This window comes from Triturus cristatus, chromosome 6 (genome assembly GCF_964204655.1).
Source record: "Triturus cristatus chromosome 6, aTriCri1.1, whole genome shotgun sequence".
NCBI lineage: Eukaryota > Metazoa > Chordata > Amphibia > Caudata > Salamandridae > Triturus > Triturus cristatus.
In genome coordinates, this window is record NC_140589.1 from 429,312,386 (window position 1) to 429,327,869 (window position 15,484).

At 43.7% G+C, this 15,484-nt stretch overlaps 1 protein-coding gene across 4 annotated transcripts in view; it reads right to left on the minus strand.

Moving 5' to 3' along the window:
- The window catches only part of ELOVL5 (ELOVL fatty acid elongase 5), an 800,547-nt gene that overhangs the window by 228,698 nt on the left and 556,365 nt on the right, over nt 1–15,484 (minus strand). For all 4 annotated transcript variants that reach the window (XM_085610846.1, XM_085610847.1, XM_085610849.1 and 1 more), the window contains exon 5: nt 7,504–7,675. In XM_085610846.1, coding sequence (XP_085466972.1) covers nt 7,504–7,675 — 172 coding nt within the window. The remainder of the gene's footprint in view (nt 1–7,503; nt 7,676–15,484) is intronic.

Sequence of the window (15,484 nt, forward strand, 5' to 3'; positions counted from 1 at the left end):
TGAGGTACCATTTTTCTCGTAGGACTTTGGGGAACGCGGGGTGGGTGGAAATTTGTGGATCCACGCAGATTCCAGAACTTTCCATCACAGAAATGTGGGGAAAATGTGTTTTTTTTGTCAATTTTTTACGTTTGCAAGGGATTCTGGGTAACAGACCATGGTGGGAGGCAGTCAAGTCACCCCATCCTGGATTCCCCTGGGTGTCTAGTTTTCAGAAATGTATAGGTTTGCTAGGTTTCCCTAGGTGCCGGCAGGGCTAGGGTACAAAATCTACAGCTAGTCACTTTGCCAAAAAAAGGGTCATTTTTCACTCCAAAACCACGTTGCGTTTTGCGCCGTTTCCTGTCGCGGGCACTAGGCCGACCCGCACAAGTGAGGTACCATTTTTCTCGTAGGACTTTGGGGAACGCGGGGTGGGTGGAAATTTGTGGATCCACGCAGATTCCAGAACTTTCCATCACAGAAATGTGGGGAAAATGTGGGTTTTTTTTCAATTTTTTACGTTTGCAAGGGATTCTGGGTAACAGACCATGGTGGGAGGCAGTCAAGTCACCCCATCCTGGATTCCCCTGGGTGTCTAGTTTTCAAAAATGTATAGGTTTGCTAGGTTTCCCTAGGTGCCGGCAGGGCTAGGGTACAAAATCTACAGCTAGTCACTTTGCCAAAAAAAGGGTCATTTTTCACTCCAAAACCACGTTGCGTTTTGCGCCGTTTCCTGTCGCGGGCACTAGCCCGACCCGCACAAGTGAGGTACCATTTTTCTCGTAGGACTTTGGGGAACGCGGGGTGGGTGGAAATTTGTGGATCCACGCAAATTCCAGAACTTTCCATCACAGAAATGTGGGGAAAATGTGGTTTTTTTTTCAATTTTTTACGTTTGCAAGGGATTCTGGGTAACAGACCATGGTGGGAGGCAGTCAAGTCACCCCATCCTGGATTCCCCTGGGTGTCTAGTTTTCAGAAATGTATAGGTTTGCTAGGTTTCCCTAGGTGCCGGCAGGGCTAGGGTACAAAATCTACAGCTAGTCACTTTGCCAAAAAAAGGGTCATTTTTCACTCCAAAACCACGTTGCGTTTTGCGCCGTTTCCTGTCGCGGGCACTAGGCCGACCCGCACAAGTGAGGTACCATTTTTCTCGTAGGACTTTGGGGAACGCGGGGTGGGTGGAAATTTGTGGATCCACGCAGATTCCAGAACTTTCCATCACAGAAATGTGGGGAAAATGTGGGTTTTTTTTCAATTTTTTACGTTTGCAAGGGATTCTGGGTAACAGACCATGGTGGGAGGCAGTCAAGTCACCCCATCCTGGATTCCCCTGGGTGTCTAGTTTTCAGAAATGTATAGGTTTGCTAGGTTTCCCTAGGTGCCGGCAGGGCTAAGGTACAAAATCTACAGCTAGTCACTTTGCCAAAAAAAGGGTCATTTTTCACTCCAAAACCACGTTGCGTTTTGCGCCGTTTCCTGTCGCGGGCACTAGGCCGACCCGCACAAGTGAGGTACCATTTTTCTCGTAGGACTTTGGGGAACGCGGGGTGGGTGGAAATTTGTGGATCCACGCAGATTCCAGAACTTTCCATCACAGAAATGTGGGGAAAATGTGGTTTTTTTTTCAATTTTTTACGTTTGCAAGGGATTCTGGGTAACAGACCATGGTGGGAGGCAGTCAAGTCACCCCATCCTGGATTCCCCTGGGTGTCTAGTTTTCAAAAATGTATAGGTTTGCTAGGTTTCCCTAGGTGCCGGCAGGGCTAGGGTTCAAAAACTACAGCTAGACTCTTTGCAAAAAAAGTGTAAATTTTCAGTGTGAAAATGTGGTGTGTTCACCTTAGGTTTTGAGCCACTTCCTGTCGTGGGCACTATGCCTACCCACACAAGTGAGGTACCATTTTTCTCGGGAGACTTAGGGTAGTTCAAATTTGTAAAGCAACTGTTATTACCTGTTGATTTTTGATGCATTTCTCCCTTCCAAATGAAAGACATTGTGTAAAAAAAAAGTCATTTTGAAAAATGACCAATAATTGTCATGCAAATATGAGTATTCCCAATTTCGAAAATGTGCAAATATGCACTGTTTCTGAACTCTGTAATTTGTTCCCATTTCAGAAATACATAGGTGACTTTCATACCGATTTTTCCAAGTATACATTTTCCCACAATAATTGCTATATACCCGGACCAAAAAAAAAAAACATTACAAAATGCTGCTCATTTTTCTACTCAGGGTTCGTTGGGCTCTTGATGAACCTACAAGTCCTATATGTCCACACAACCAGGAAGGTCTACCGGATGTAACGGTACATTGCTTTCAAAGAGATGTCATAATTCGAAGAAGTTACAGGTAAAAACGTTGACTCAAGAGGCTGCTTTTTTCAACAAATTTTTAATTTCTCCTATATTTGCCTGTAAATTTCTATAAAGAAACCTTGATGGATCTACGCAAATGACCCCTTGCTGAATTCAGAATTTTGTCTACTTTTCAAAAATGTATAGCTTTCCAGGATCCAGTATTGTTTTGTTACCCTTTTCTACCGTTAACTGGAAGGAGGTTGAAAGCACAAAAAATAGCAAAAATAGGGTATGTCCCAGAAAAATGCCAAAACTGTGTAAAAAATGTTGGTTTTCTAACAAAAGTCTGTCATTCCCTAAAAGCTGGAGAAATTGTGATTTCAGCCCCACAAACCCTTTTTTGATACCATTTGCAGAGAAAAACCCAGAAGCTTTCATTTGCAGCCCGTTTTTCACATTTTTCACAAAAAAAAAAAAAAATTGCTGTATTTTGACTAATTTCTGTGACCCCTCTAGGAGAATCCACAAACCCTGGGTACCTTTAGAATCCCCAAGATGTTGGAAGAAAAGGACGCAAATTTGGCGTGGATACCTAATGTGGTCAAAAAGTTACAGGGGCCTAAGCGCGCACTACCTCAAATAGCCCAAAAAGGGCTTAGCACAGGAGGGGAAAAGGCCTAGCAGCGAAGGGGTTAAGAGAGTCGAGATAATCTGTGGCAATTCATCAGGACCTATTGGTATCCTAATCTACACTGGAGTGGGACATGAGTATAAAGTGGTGAACCCTATAACCGACCTACAAGATGTGGGAAAACTAGTATCTCTCACTCATTATGGAGATACTGCTACGAAGAAAAAAGATATTAATAGCCTCTGACCTGTAGAATAAATGAAAGAAGAGTAGCATCCATTGTTAGGCATTTCCATTGATCTGGCTTGACAAATTCACTATGCAAAAAATGTGGAGTAGAACAAGTACGGACTAATATCAAAGTGAGCACAGCAAACACTTGTGTGTATGATGCCATAAGTAATGACAGAAATACAACAAGCACCGTACATCGTAAAACACCTCACAAAGTAGTGAAATGCATTCAGGCGATAGGCAGAAATGCTTATCCTTGCCCTTTAGGTACTGTATGATTTAAGTGACCGCTCAGTCTGCGGTTTCTAAAAGACGCATATTGCCTTCATAGTCAGGCACTTACAAGGGATTCCATGTGGTGTTGGGAATTAAGTATACCCACAGCCACATGCGCGGTTAGAGCCAGTGGACCTACCCCATCACTGCAATCCTGGAGGTGGCAGGGTAGGGGAAGCCGCAACTTAAATTGAATTTGTACCCGCGCCTAACTAAATGTGCTGCACAGTCATCATGTCGTGATGTTTGGGAGTGGTATGTTGTTAAGTGTTGGTGCGGCTCGTCAGTGCTTCAGAGGGTAAGGAAAAACATCTAAATCCAACCATTGGGGCCCCACCTTAGTGCAAGCGCTTTAGTTATCAACTGTTGTGTTTGAGGCCCTACTAAATCAACTAAAGAGATTGCACTGGATGACAAACCTTGATTAACCATACAAATTGCAATGCAAGAGCCTATATTTACATGATCACGTACCCATGTGAAGTTAGGTACATATAGATGACTTCAAGACCTGCATCACTGAACATCGAAGTCGGATTAGATGCAAAAGGGTCACCACCAAAATGAGCACTCATTTTGTAGAATAAAATAAGCACCTCTGATGATACTGAACGGACAATACTAGAAGTACGGCACAATGCTAATAAAAACACTTTCCTTTATAGAGAACAATACTGGGTGTCCAGTCTGCACACTCACAACACAGGACTTAATGATGATATCCGGTGGAGCGCACTCCTACAACATGGACTGCTACAAAGGATCTCCCCTACCCCTTAGTGGTGCCTTCTAACTTACACAATACAACATCTCCCTATGATAATCTTTAACAAAGTTTAACTCTATTCAGAATTCTGTATGTAGGGTTCGATTGTCTTGTAGTAGATCATATACTTGGCCTCTAATGAGCCCACCCTTTCCCTTATGTTTCCCAAATCTCAATAACATAGTGTCTATCAACCATTGTTCCGTTTTCCCACTAGCAACTATTCAAGGCAACCGACAAATGATTTTTGGAACCCGCTTCGACGGCTCTACGACAGAGCTTATCGTTACTCTGTGCTGTTCTCCATAGCTAATTCTCTCAGATAACTGACTGATATATAGTAATCGCAGCAAGGATCTTTTCTGGGACGTTTTTACCATCTACATCTAAGATGGCGCGGCACTAGTTCCATTTAGAGGTTTGTTCCTTTCCCACTGATGTGCCACACAAACGTCACAACGTGATAATAGTGCAGCATGTCTGAGGGGTGTGTACAGATGTGAGTTAAGCTGCAGCTTCCCCCACCCTGTCGCCTCCAGGATTGTAGTGGGATGATAGGTCTACCAGTTGGTGCCCCAAGTCATGCGTATACTTCATTCGCAGCACCACTTGAAATCCCTTGCAAGTGCCTGACTATGGCAACAATACACGCCTTCACTTTCAGAAACCGCACATTGAGCGGTCACTTGAATCCTGCAATACCTAAGGGGCCTGATATTTTTTCCACCAAGGGTAAGACATGGATAAACATTTCTGCCTAGCACCTGAATTCATTCCACTAATGCGTGGGTGGTGCTTATTTGTAAAAAAAACATAAGTTATAGGGCTCTAGTCAGCAGGCCACTTTCCCTTGCATTGTCCACTGCCGCTGTCAAAAACAGTAACAGCGTAACCAATAAGTTACACTCCTACAAGTGTTACAATTCCAACAGTTGATGTGCTTACCTCGGATTTCTAAAAACAGTGCAACCATGTGGCAGATTGTCATAGGTACAAGGGGTGACAATTAAGTGCCCATGCTGAGCACCGGACACCACCGACTTAAATTAAGCACTGTGTGTGGGGTGTTTTACCATGTAGGGTGTGTGTTGCAGGTCAGTCGTTACTTATGGCATCATACACACAGGTGTTTGCTGTGCTCACTTTGATATTAGTCCATGCTTGTGCTACTCCACTTAGTTTGCATAATGAACTTGTCAAGCCATATCAATAGAGATACCCAACAATGCATGCTTCTCTTCTTTAATTTATTCTACAGGTCTGAGGTGTTTAATATCTTTTTTCTTCATGAGAGTATCTCCATTAGGAGTAAGAGATACTAGTTTTCCCACAACTTGTAGGTGGGTCAGAGGGTTGGGCACTTCATCACTTAACACTCTTGTCCCAATCTAGTGTTGATTAGGATACCACTAGGACCTGGCAAATTGCCACAGATCATCTTGACTCTCTTTATGGCAGGAAATATGTATGTGAAGAGGTCCGATATCACTGGTTGTTCTTATGAGTGTTATTCAAACAAATGAAGAGTTCCTAGCCTCGTGTGCATGACACCCCACACTTGGTGTTTAAGTAGTCCAAAGCTGGAGACCAGAGCTTCATAAATGATCTTTGATTTGATTTGGTGAGACATATTTTAGAAATTACCATACTATCCCAAATTGTTCTACTGGTGGTTCAATTTACAGCTTCCACATTCTCACCAGCACCATTTTGGCTGTCAATAGAAGTGGGGACACCAGTTTCCAGTCACCAGGTTCCAAAGCCTCCAAGTGGTTTGGACATAGACCTATTATTATTATGTGGCTGGTAGTGTGGAAACCCCCACCATCAACTGGAATGTCCTCTTCATGAAAAATGAGACCCACAAACAGCTATGGCTGTTTATGATTTGCCACCACAAAGATGTCTTCCAAGGACTTTTTCCGCAGGTTTTTAAGGTTGTCAAGAAGGAAACAATTTGAAATTTACAGTAAATTGCTACCACACTCTGACAATTGGGGTTCCTTTGGCCCAGCTAAATCATCTTGGTGAGCAAATTGGCAAATGCTGCTCATCTGATGACCTGAATCCTGTTTCAGAACTGTGAAATGTCTAGTTTGTATTTAAAAGACCCAAAAAGCATTTGCTGGTCAATAAGATGTGATTATCTAGGGAGTTCGAAGCTCTTTCTCAATCTTCTTCCTGAAATGCACCATGTTGTAGGGAACCCTTGAATACCCCATTCTTCATCCCTGATAGCTCCTTCATACCTTTTGTTGCCCTATAAATCTTTATCACATAACATAACAAAGGTTATGCAGCTTGGTTCTCACTGGCCTGGAACAAATTTCTCATGGCTTATTATGAAACATTTATGGAAATATATGCAAAAGTCCACTTGTGTGCTGGAAAAAAGCAACACAGAAAAAACAAAGCTTTCAAGTGATTGGAAAATTTGGTAGCTTTAGGCACAATACACTGATCCGCACAGGAACCTGCATGGCTAAGGATGCAATAGCTTGGCCATTTGTGCGCTGAACATTTCTGAAAACAAACAACCAATCAGTAAGCTGAAACCAAAATTCAAGGTGTTTTCAGACAAGATGGTTACACTAATCAAAGAATATCCATCCATTATTGAGGTGCCACACATCTTTAGGGTCTGTCGGAAGATACTGGACTCCTTGACGTAGGGGAGTTACACTCCTCTCGTGATAACAGGTTTATTTCTTAAACTAAAACTGGTTTCACCGGTTGTTCCATCGGTCCTCAATTATGTTAAAGTGGAGGCACTACCTCCACCAATACATGAAGTTGGCAAGGCACGCTGTTTCTGACAGTCAAGTCATACTGCCACGTATAAACTAGCTATAACCAGAGCAAAACTTCTGCTATCCTCCTTCCTGGCTGCCAACGTTTGAAACAGGCAAAAAGTGCTGTCACCTAGGTTTTACAGGTGCCCAGTGATCCATGGGTATGGTCAATTTCGTATTTTGTCATGAGTTTCATAGGATACCTGGATATGCCCCTCCTCCTAATTAAGAGGAATTGCAATGGATGGCAAGTCGTTTTTATTGTTTCCTGAAAAATTGATTTTATACCCCAGTGGGAGCAATGCTATTTGTGTTTTAAAATTGTGATAATTATAGTGATAATTATTAATGTACCTTGATGTTAAACATGCACTTTAAAAATGTATGCCTCATCATTTCAGATCATAAGCTAACAACAAGTAAATACCTTTCCAGGAAAAGATAACTGTCAGCTTATACAGCTTTATAATAAAACAACATCAGTAATCATGTGTTGTACGAGTCTCTCTGGTACTTACAGTGGCCACAAGGCACCCAATTCATAACAAACCACCAGATGTTCAGCATGGATGCATGATGGTACACATGGAGAATTGTGATCTGGTGGTTGTTTTTGCGCAATATGAAGAAGAACGTATCCATGAATTCGATGAGCTTGGAGAAGTAGTACCACCACAAAACACGAGTGATCTAAGCAGGAGAAAATGTACAGTTGAAGATGAATAACAGTACAGTGAATGGTTACTATGAAGTACAATTAACCACTGATAATATAATAGTTGTAGCCTGAACGCAATGAAAACATACAGGATCGTGTATGGGTGAGGGGAGGAAATCTGTCACTTCCTTTTCAAAATAACATGTTCTCATTTATAAATGTCACTTAGTAAAATGGAGTCAATCCACTGTAGGCTCCATATGGAAGTATGTCCACATTTTAGATGGTCTTTGTATCAAACTAAAGCACAAATGCGGAAATAAATATTAAGATCTGATTGCAAAAAAGGAACCATTATGATTTTTCATGACCACAGCAAGTGACATTAAAGACAAAAATCAGTCAGTGAATGATGACAAAAACTCCTCCACTTTGTGCATACATGTGCACACTACTCTTATTAGCTGGATAACTGAACATTGAAGAAGGTGTCTAAAACAGCATGTATAAGTGACAGGCCTACCCTTCTCCCCAGCTCACCCCACCACACCTTACAGAAGCAGCCACCATGTCTAAATGCTAGTTGTTGGGGTTGCCAATGTTTCAGTGCGGAAGACCTGACACTCCATTTCGTGATACCACAACACTGGAAGTTGATAGAGTCAATTATGACGCTAAACAGAGATGTCACACTAGTATAGGCAGTTCATCCAGCCCCACCTGCATGTTCAAGAGGGCGCTGTATGTTGATCGGTAGGAGGTTCTATTCAAAAGAATAGGGGCCAGGCAAACTCATCCTTTACATACTAACAGACCTGACCTGTATTATCAATGTGATATCATGAAGGTATGGTACAGAACAATCAAAACAAATGTCTGTCCCACTAACAAAAGCGCACATAAAGAATGTTTTCCTGTTCAAAATCAACTGACTAGGCGACTCATGGATCCGCATACTGCACATACCCTGCTGTACGCGACTGCGCTGCGGGAAGCGCTGCCACCGGTCACTCAAGTGGTGTTTCGGGTGTGGCGCCGGGCTCTCTTATATTGGCTGGTGGGGTAGGCTGACCATGGAAACCCCGCTGTGGCAGAACGGGCTGCTCCCTCCATTGGCGACCCTTTCTGGGTTTAGGGACTGGGACAGGATAGGTATCTCCACATTGGGCTCGGTGGTTCAGGGTGGTGCGATGAAGTCCTTTGAGGACCTACAGCGGGAGTATCTAATGCCACGGACGCAGTTCTTTAGATATCTCCAGTTACGTCACGCCCTCGCCCCTAGGCTGGAGGGTCTCCTACCCCTCCCTGACTTCAGTCCCCTTGAGGCTAAGGTGCCCTTGGATGAGACGGATTGTAGGGAGGCGCTGGCCTCCCCTCGGGAGGCTAGTATAGCGATCAGTTTGCGTCTCGTCCAATTTCGATATCTGCACAGGACCTATTACACGCGACAGCGGCTGTGGCGGGCGGGTCTCATAGCCTCCCCGGACGGTCTTCGGTGTGGGCGGGAGGTGGGGTCATTGGTGCACACAGTCTGGCACTGTCCTACAGTACACCGGTTTTGGGGGAGAGTGTTGGGGTGTTTATCAGAAGTGCTGGGCTGGGATCTCCCGGTAGACCCCAGATTGGTGTTGCTCCATGTTATGGCGGATATTGGGGGTAATATCTATAAACGTCATTTGCTGCTAATGGGGCTAACTACGGCCAAGCGGGATCTGGCTCGGGCGTGGAAGGCCCCGGCAGCTCCCTCTCTTAATGTTTGGAAACAAGGCCTCGATTTCAATATGGGCCTGGAGCTGCCGATCTTTAGGGCGCGAGGGTGTCCTCGGAAACACTTCAAGATTTGGAAGCGGTGGGCTGATTATAGGGGCATTTTCCTTGCACCGGTTCCTGCGGATGGAGATTTGGGGCCTATTTGAAGGTCAAGCGTGGTGCTGTGCTCTAATTGTACTGGGATGGTTCTGGTGGTGTCTGGCGGTGGCGCGGTCCGGGGGTTGTGGGGAGGAGGGGGGTTGGGGGATGGGAAGGGAGGGGAGGGGGGTTTTCTTGATTGTTGATGTATGAATAGCTCTCAATTGTTCCTTTATCTGATAAACTGTCAAGAGCTGTTGCTAGCTATTATGTGGCAGATCCCCTGGGTATACAGGGGCCTGCAGCCTTTGTCTTCTTGACCAATAAAAAGTGTTGTTAAAAAAAGAAAAATCAACTGACTACTTTATTCAGGTAAGGGGAATGTATGGCTTACCCAGAGGGGTGTACTACTATCATGCATGTAACACTATCTTATGCTGGAAATCACTGGACCCTAAAACCTTTTCAGACAGGATGTCTCATTCTCTTGGCTCTAGTTTTTATTGTTGTTAAAGTTAGGAACGTTTCAAAACCATCCAGAAGTTTGCCTGAAAATATTGAGAAGCCAATGATTTCCGGGTAATATATTGTAATATAGCCGTATCAGAAGCATGTCAAATTGTTTTAAAATGTGCTTGAACACACTCTGCCAGACAAAAGGTAGCAGGGAGCTCATGTACTTGATGCAAGCAGAGCTTAGCTCCCTAGAAATGTAGTATATGAGACAGGAGCATCATAATGCGAGTGCAAGAACAAAAGAAAAAAAAAAAAAGAATTGCACCCATGAAAAGGTTGCAGCTTTAAAAACTCTCACTGCAGTAACCTGATTTGAGAAATGCATTTTCATGAAGAGGTCTATGCGCACTATAATTCACTTTCAAATAGTACCTATTTAAATTCGATTTGTTCAAGCGTAAGTTGAAGAATATTCAAAAAGGTGTCCATAACATTTTTAAAAAGTTATATATTTATAGGCCGGCAATATTCTTAAATTACTTTAGAAATTATTTTCTCACGAGTAACACAAATATTGGTACACAATAGAGCACTTCAAAGGTGTTCATCCATTGAGAACAGAACAAAAGTTAAGTTGGGAAGGTATTGGATTCCTAAATCCATCTTTGTAAACACCAAAAGAAATGAGGCGCAGCAGACCATCCAAGTGTATGCTCTGGAGCCTATGGTGCGAAAAGCTTTGAAGAATTTGGTTATTTGGCTTTTAGCATGGAATTTGATCTTTTCTTTGCTGAGAGAACACCGATGATGGAAATATACTGACAGACCAGTGAGATGTTGTTCATCTGAAGTGCTTTCTCGCTCAAGGGCATACCTGATGGACTCCTGTAAGTCAACATTATGTTATTTTATTTGGGGTTTCCAAAGAGTGATTGGGCGACTTCATAACCGCTTCAAATTATGCCCTGATGTTTTCTGGAAGGACAAAATAATTATTTAAATTTTTTTTAAAAATGAGTCGACTTTATTCCACACACGACGGACATTTTACCAAGGACTAGGCTTGTGTACACTTTGCACATTGTTGTCTCCACAGGGTTATCTTCTTACTACACCCACTGTGGTCAGCAGTGTAGCTATTCTCGTCTGCTATTTGGTAGGACAGTTTGAGATACAGCTATTATTGAAGGGCACAGCTTCCCGAAGCCGACGTGTCTCTATATTCCCGTTACGACTTTCAGGCCGTTCCTAATATAAACACTCTGGTTTTGGCACTGCTTCTCCTTTTAAGAGGTACAGGTGAAAAGCTGTATTGCGTTTTGTGCAACCTTAAATGTTAAAAGGCCTACTACTCCGAAAGAAATTCACTAGTAATTAAAGTAGTACTCCTGTAGTACTCATATGCCTTTGTGACTTTGCCCCAAACATAAACAAGCACTGGCAAAGCCAATACGTTGTGCCAGCGACAGCTATTGGCCAATGTCTTTTCGGAATGTTGTATAGCAGCGTGTTGTGAAGTAGAGTACAGTAGTGGCATAGAGTAGAGAGGGTTGGGGTGGTGTAGAGTGGACTGGTAAGTAGAGTGGCATAGAGTAGAATGGTGTAGAGTGTAGTGGTGTAGGGTGCAGTGGCGTGGAGTGTATTGGCACAGAGTAGATTTGAGTGAAGTGGAGTTGAGAGGTGTAGAGTGAAATGGCTGAGTAGCGTGCAGTGGAGTAGAGCAGAGTGCCGTGGTGCAGAGTAGAGTGCAGTAGTTGCGCAGTAGCGTAGAGTGGTTTAGAGTGCAGTGTTATTGAGTGTAGTGGCATAGAGTAGAGTCGTGCAGAGCTGAATGGTGTAGAGTGCAGTGATAGAGTGAAGTGGAACACAGTAGAGTGGGGCAGAGTAGAGTACAATGGTGAAAAGCGCAGTGGCGTAGAGTAGAGATTCAGAGCAGAGTGACAGAGTACAGTGGAGAGGCATAGAGTGGTGTAGAGTGGTACAGCGTGGAGTGGAGTGACGTAAATTGCAGTGGCACAGAGTACAATGGTGCAGACTGCAGTGGTACAGAGTAGATGAGAGTGGTGTACAGTGTAGTCGATTGCGGTGGCACAGAGTGCAGTGGTGTCGAGTAAATTGGTGCAGAGTAGAGTGCAGTAGCGCAGAGTAGAGTGGCATAGAGTAGAGAGCGGCAGAGTATAATGATGCAGAGTATTGTGGTGCAGAGCAGGGTAGAGTGCAGTGGCGTAGAGTACAGTGCTACAGAGTACAGTACAATAGCGTAGAGTGCAGTGGTGCACAGTAGAGTGACAGAGTGGTACAGAGTAGAGTGCAGTGCCACAGAGTTCAGTGGCGTAGAGTGGTGCAGAGTAGATTAGAGGGGGTAGAGTGCAGTGGCATAGAGTATAGTGGCATAGAGTGTAGTGGTGTAGAATAGAGTGCAATGGCATAGAGTAGTGCAGAGTAGAGTGTGGGAGGGTGTTGAAGAGTAGAGGACAGTAGTCTAGAGTGCAGATGCTTAGAGTAAAGTGCAGAGCCATAGAATAGAGTGGTGTAAAATGCAGTAGATGTACTGGCAGAGTACAGTAGTGCAGAGTAGATTAGAGTGGCATAGAGTGCAATTGTGCAGAATAGAGTGTTGTGGAGTTCAGTTGCGCATAGTGCAGTGGCATAGAGTGCAGTAGAGTAGGATGGTGCAGAGAAGAGCGCTGTGGCGCAGTGATGCAGAGTAGAGTGGAGCAGCATAGGGTGGAGTGAGAATATTGCAGAGTGCACTGGCACGGAGTAGAGTTGCGTTGAGTGCAGTGGCATAAAGTGCAATGGCGTAGAGGAGAATGGTGGAGAGTAGAGTACAGTGGTACAGAGTAGAGTGGTGCAAAGAAGAGTGCACTGGCATACAGTACAGTTGTGTAGAGTGGTGCAGAGCAGAGTGGCGTAGAGTGCAGTGACAAAGTAGAGTGACGCGGAGTAGATTAGGGTGGCGTAGAGTGGCGTGGTGCAGAGTAGAGTGGCATGAAATACAATGGTATGGAGTGTAGTGTGTAGAGTGCAGAGGGGAAGAGTAGTGCAGGGTAGAATGCAGTTGCGTAGAGTGCAGTGGTGTATACTGCAGTGATGTAGAATATAGTGCAGTGGTGTAGAATAGAGTACAGTGGCATAGACTGCAGAAGCATAGAGCAGAGTTCAGTGGCATACAGTGCAGCGGCATTAAGTAGAGTGGTGCAGAGTGGCATAGATTGCAGTGGCTTAGAATGGCATGTGGTGCAGAGTAGAGTGCAGTGGCATAAGCTAATACAGTGGTGTAGAGTAAAGTGGCATGCAGTAGAGTGCAGTGGCACAGGGCAGAGTGCAGTGGTATAAAGTATAGTGGTGAATACAGTGCAGTGGCGTTGAGTAGAGTGGCATAGAGTGCAGTAATGTCGAGTGGCATAAATTGCACTGACGTAAAGTGGTTCAGGAAAGAGTGCAGTGTTGTAGAGTGGTGCAGACTAGAGTGCACTGGTATTAAGAGCAGTAGCGTAGAATATAATGCTGTGGTATAGAGTGCAGCGGTGTACAATGCTGTGGTGCAGAGTACCCTGGCACAGAGTAAAGTGCCATGGCAAAGAGTACAAGGTGTAGAGTAGAGTCGAACAGAGTGCAGTGGCGTTGTTTAGAGTGGGGCAGAGTAGAGTCCAGTGGTGTTGAGTACAAGGAAGGGGGGGGGAGGGGAAAGAAGGTACATGGAAGGGAAATAGGTGGGAGGGAATAGAATATGGAGTGCTTGAACACAAAGAAAAAAGTAGCTCCAAAAACGGAAGCAGTGGATGTACACAAGTACTTGGGGCCTTGCTCCAGGGGAGGGCCAAACACAAGAAGACACAACGCTTGCATGCCCTGACAACCGGGGACAAAGAAAATTAGAGTGACATTGAAGCTAACAAATGGTAAGCTATGGGTGGGCTGTAAGTCCACTGTGTGTAAACAACATGTCTCACAGAGACAGCACACAGGTTCTCTAGGTGAAATCTACAAATGGGAGAATAATGGGAATATTTAGGGAATATTCATATAGAGTACTGAGTCTCCTGTAGCATTACTTTCAGTACTCATAAATGTTTTTGTGAATCAGTCCGTATAAATTGTGCATATATTTTCCTATAGTACTTAGAGTTTCTGCGAATTACTGGGCATGACAGAAGCAGTTTTAAAACTACTGCCTCAGTATTTTTGTGTGTGGGCTTGATCTCGACTGAAACCTGTTTAAAGAGCGTTTGGCTATTTCAGCTGCAGATCCACAACTCTTGAGGTGTAATCTAGGAGAAACAGGTTAACCCGAGCTCGAAGACTCATTGTGTTTATTCAGTAGATTATTATGTGGCAGTTGTGTGCAAAAACTTTGTTTACAGGCAAAATATTGCATGTATTTTGTATTTAACTACTTTCAACTTTCGTTTAACATAGTCATGCTAAAAATTGATTTAGTAAAAAGACATATTTAGTTACATTTCCATTAAAGAAAGCTACAAGTGATCCACCCGATCACAACAGAAATGGTGTTCCCACACCCGGATTTAACAGTTGTAGGATCACTGAGCCTGATTTTATCAGCTGGAAAATTCAGCCTGTGAAATCCACATGCTAATTTCAACCGCAATTCCAGTACCTCATGTTTGTGCCACATTTCAGGGACTAATCCTGAGCAAGGGTGAAATTACTGCCGGATCAGTGATTGAGAACCCTGTAGTTTCCTGTATAGTGCAGCTCATATTCAGGACTTAAGTGAGGTAGCCACCCAAGTACACCGGGTTAAAAACGGTTAAAATGTTAGCAGTTTGTTATACTCCCTTGACAGAACGAACAGAATCCCATAATTCAAAGTTTGAATTACTCTGTTTACTAGTGGTGTCGATTATGCCCCTGCGTTACTTGGTCGAGATTCAACAGATGCCAGACGCTTTTCCACTGAAGATGAAAATCAGAACTTTGGCTTCATCACAAGTATGAATCGCTATTTCGGTTAGTGTCTAAGCCGAACAAACTACTGAGAGTGCATTGGTCAAATATTCATGACATCACAAACATTTCACTGATTTCATCATGCAGGCCTTGCCAATTGTGTGCAATGACACAAACGTTCACCCGCTTTTAAAGCCTTTCCTTTGAATGATCTTAGAGCCTTGTTAGGTTTTTGCCTAGTCCTTCTTTTGGTAATGCAATTGAATTCTACATTTGAAGTTCAAGTATTTTCTTTCGTTTTGCGGTGGTATAATTTCATAACTGCATGTCTAGTGTGTTCAGCTTCTCAATGGACAACTAATCCCTCCAGCTGATTCACATAAGAAATGAACAGCTTCTCCCAGTCTAAATCATCAATGTCCCTATTATCTTGTTAGTCATAGACAACGAGGATATGACTGCATCATGGTCCCATCCATGGACTGCACTTTAAAGGAAGCGGAGACTTGTTATTAGCAGGGTATCTGTATGTGCTTGGCTCTGCTTAAGTCAAACCTGTCCATTCCAGCATGCATTGTCATTGCAATTGTGGTACCCTACAGTTCATGCCTTATCAAGGT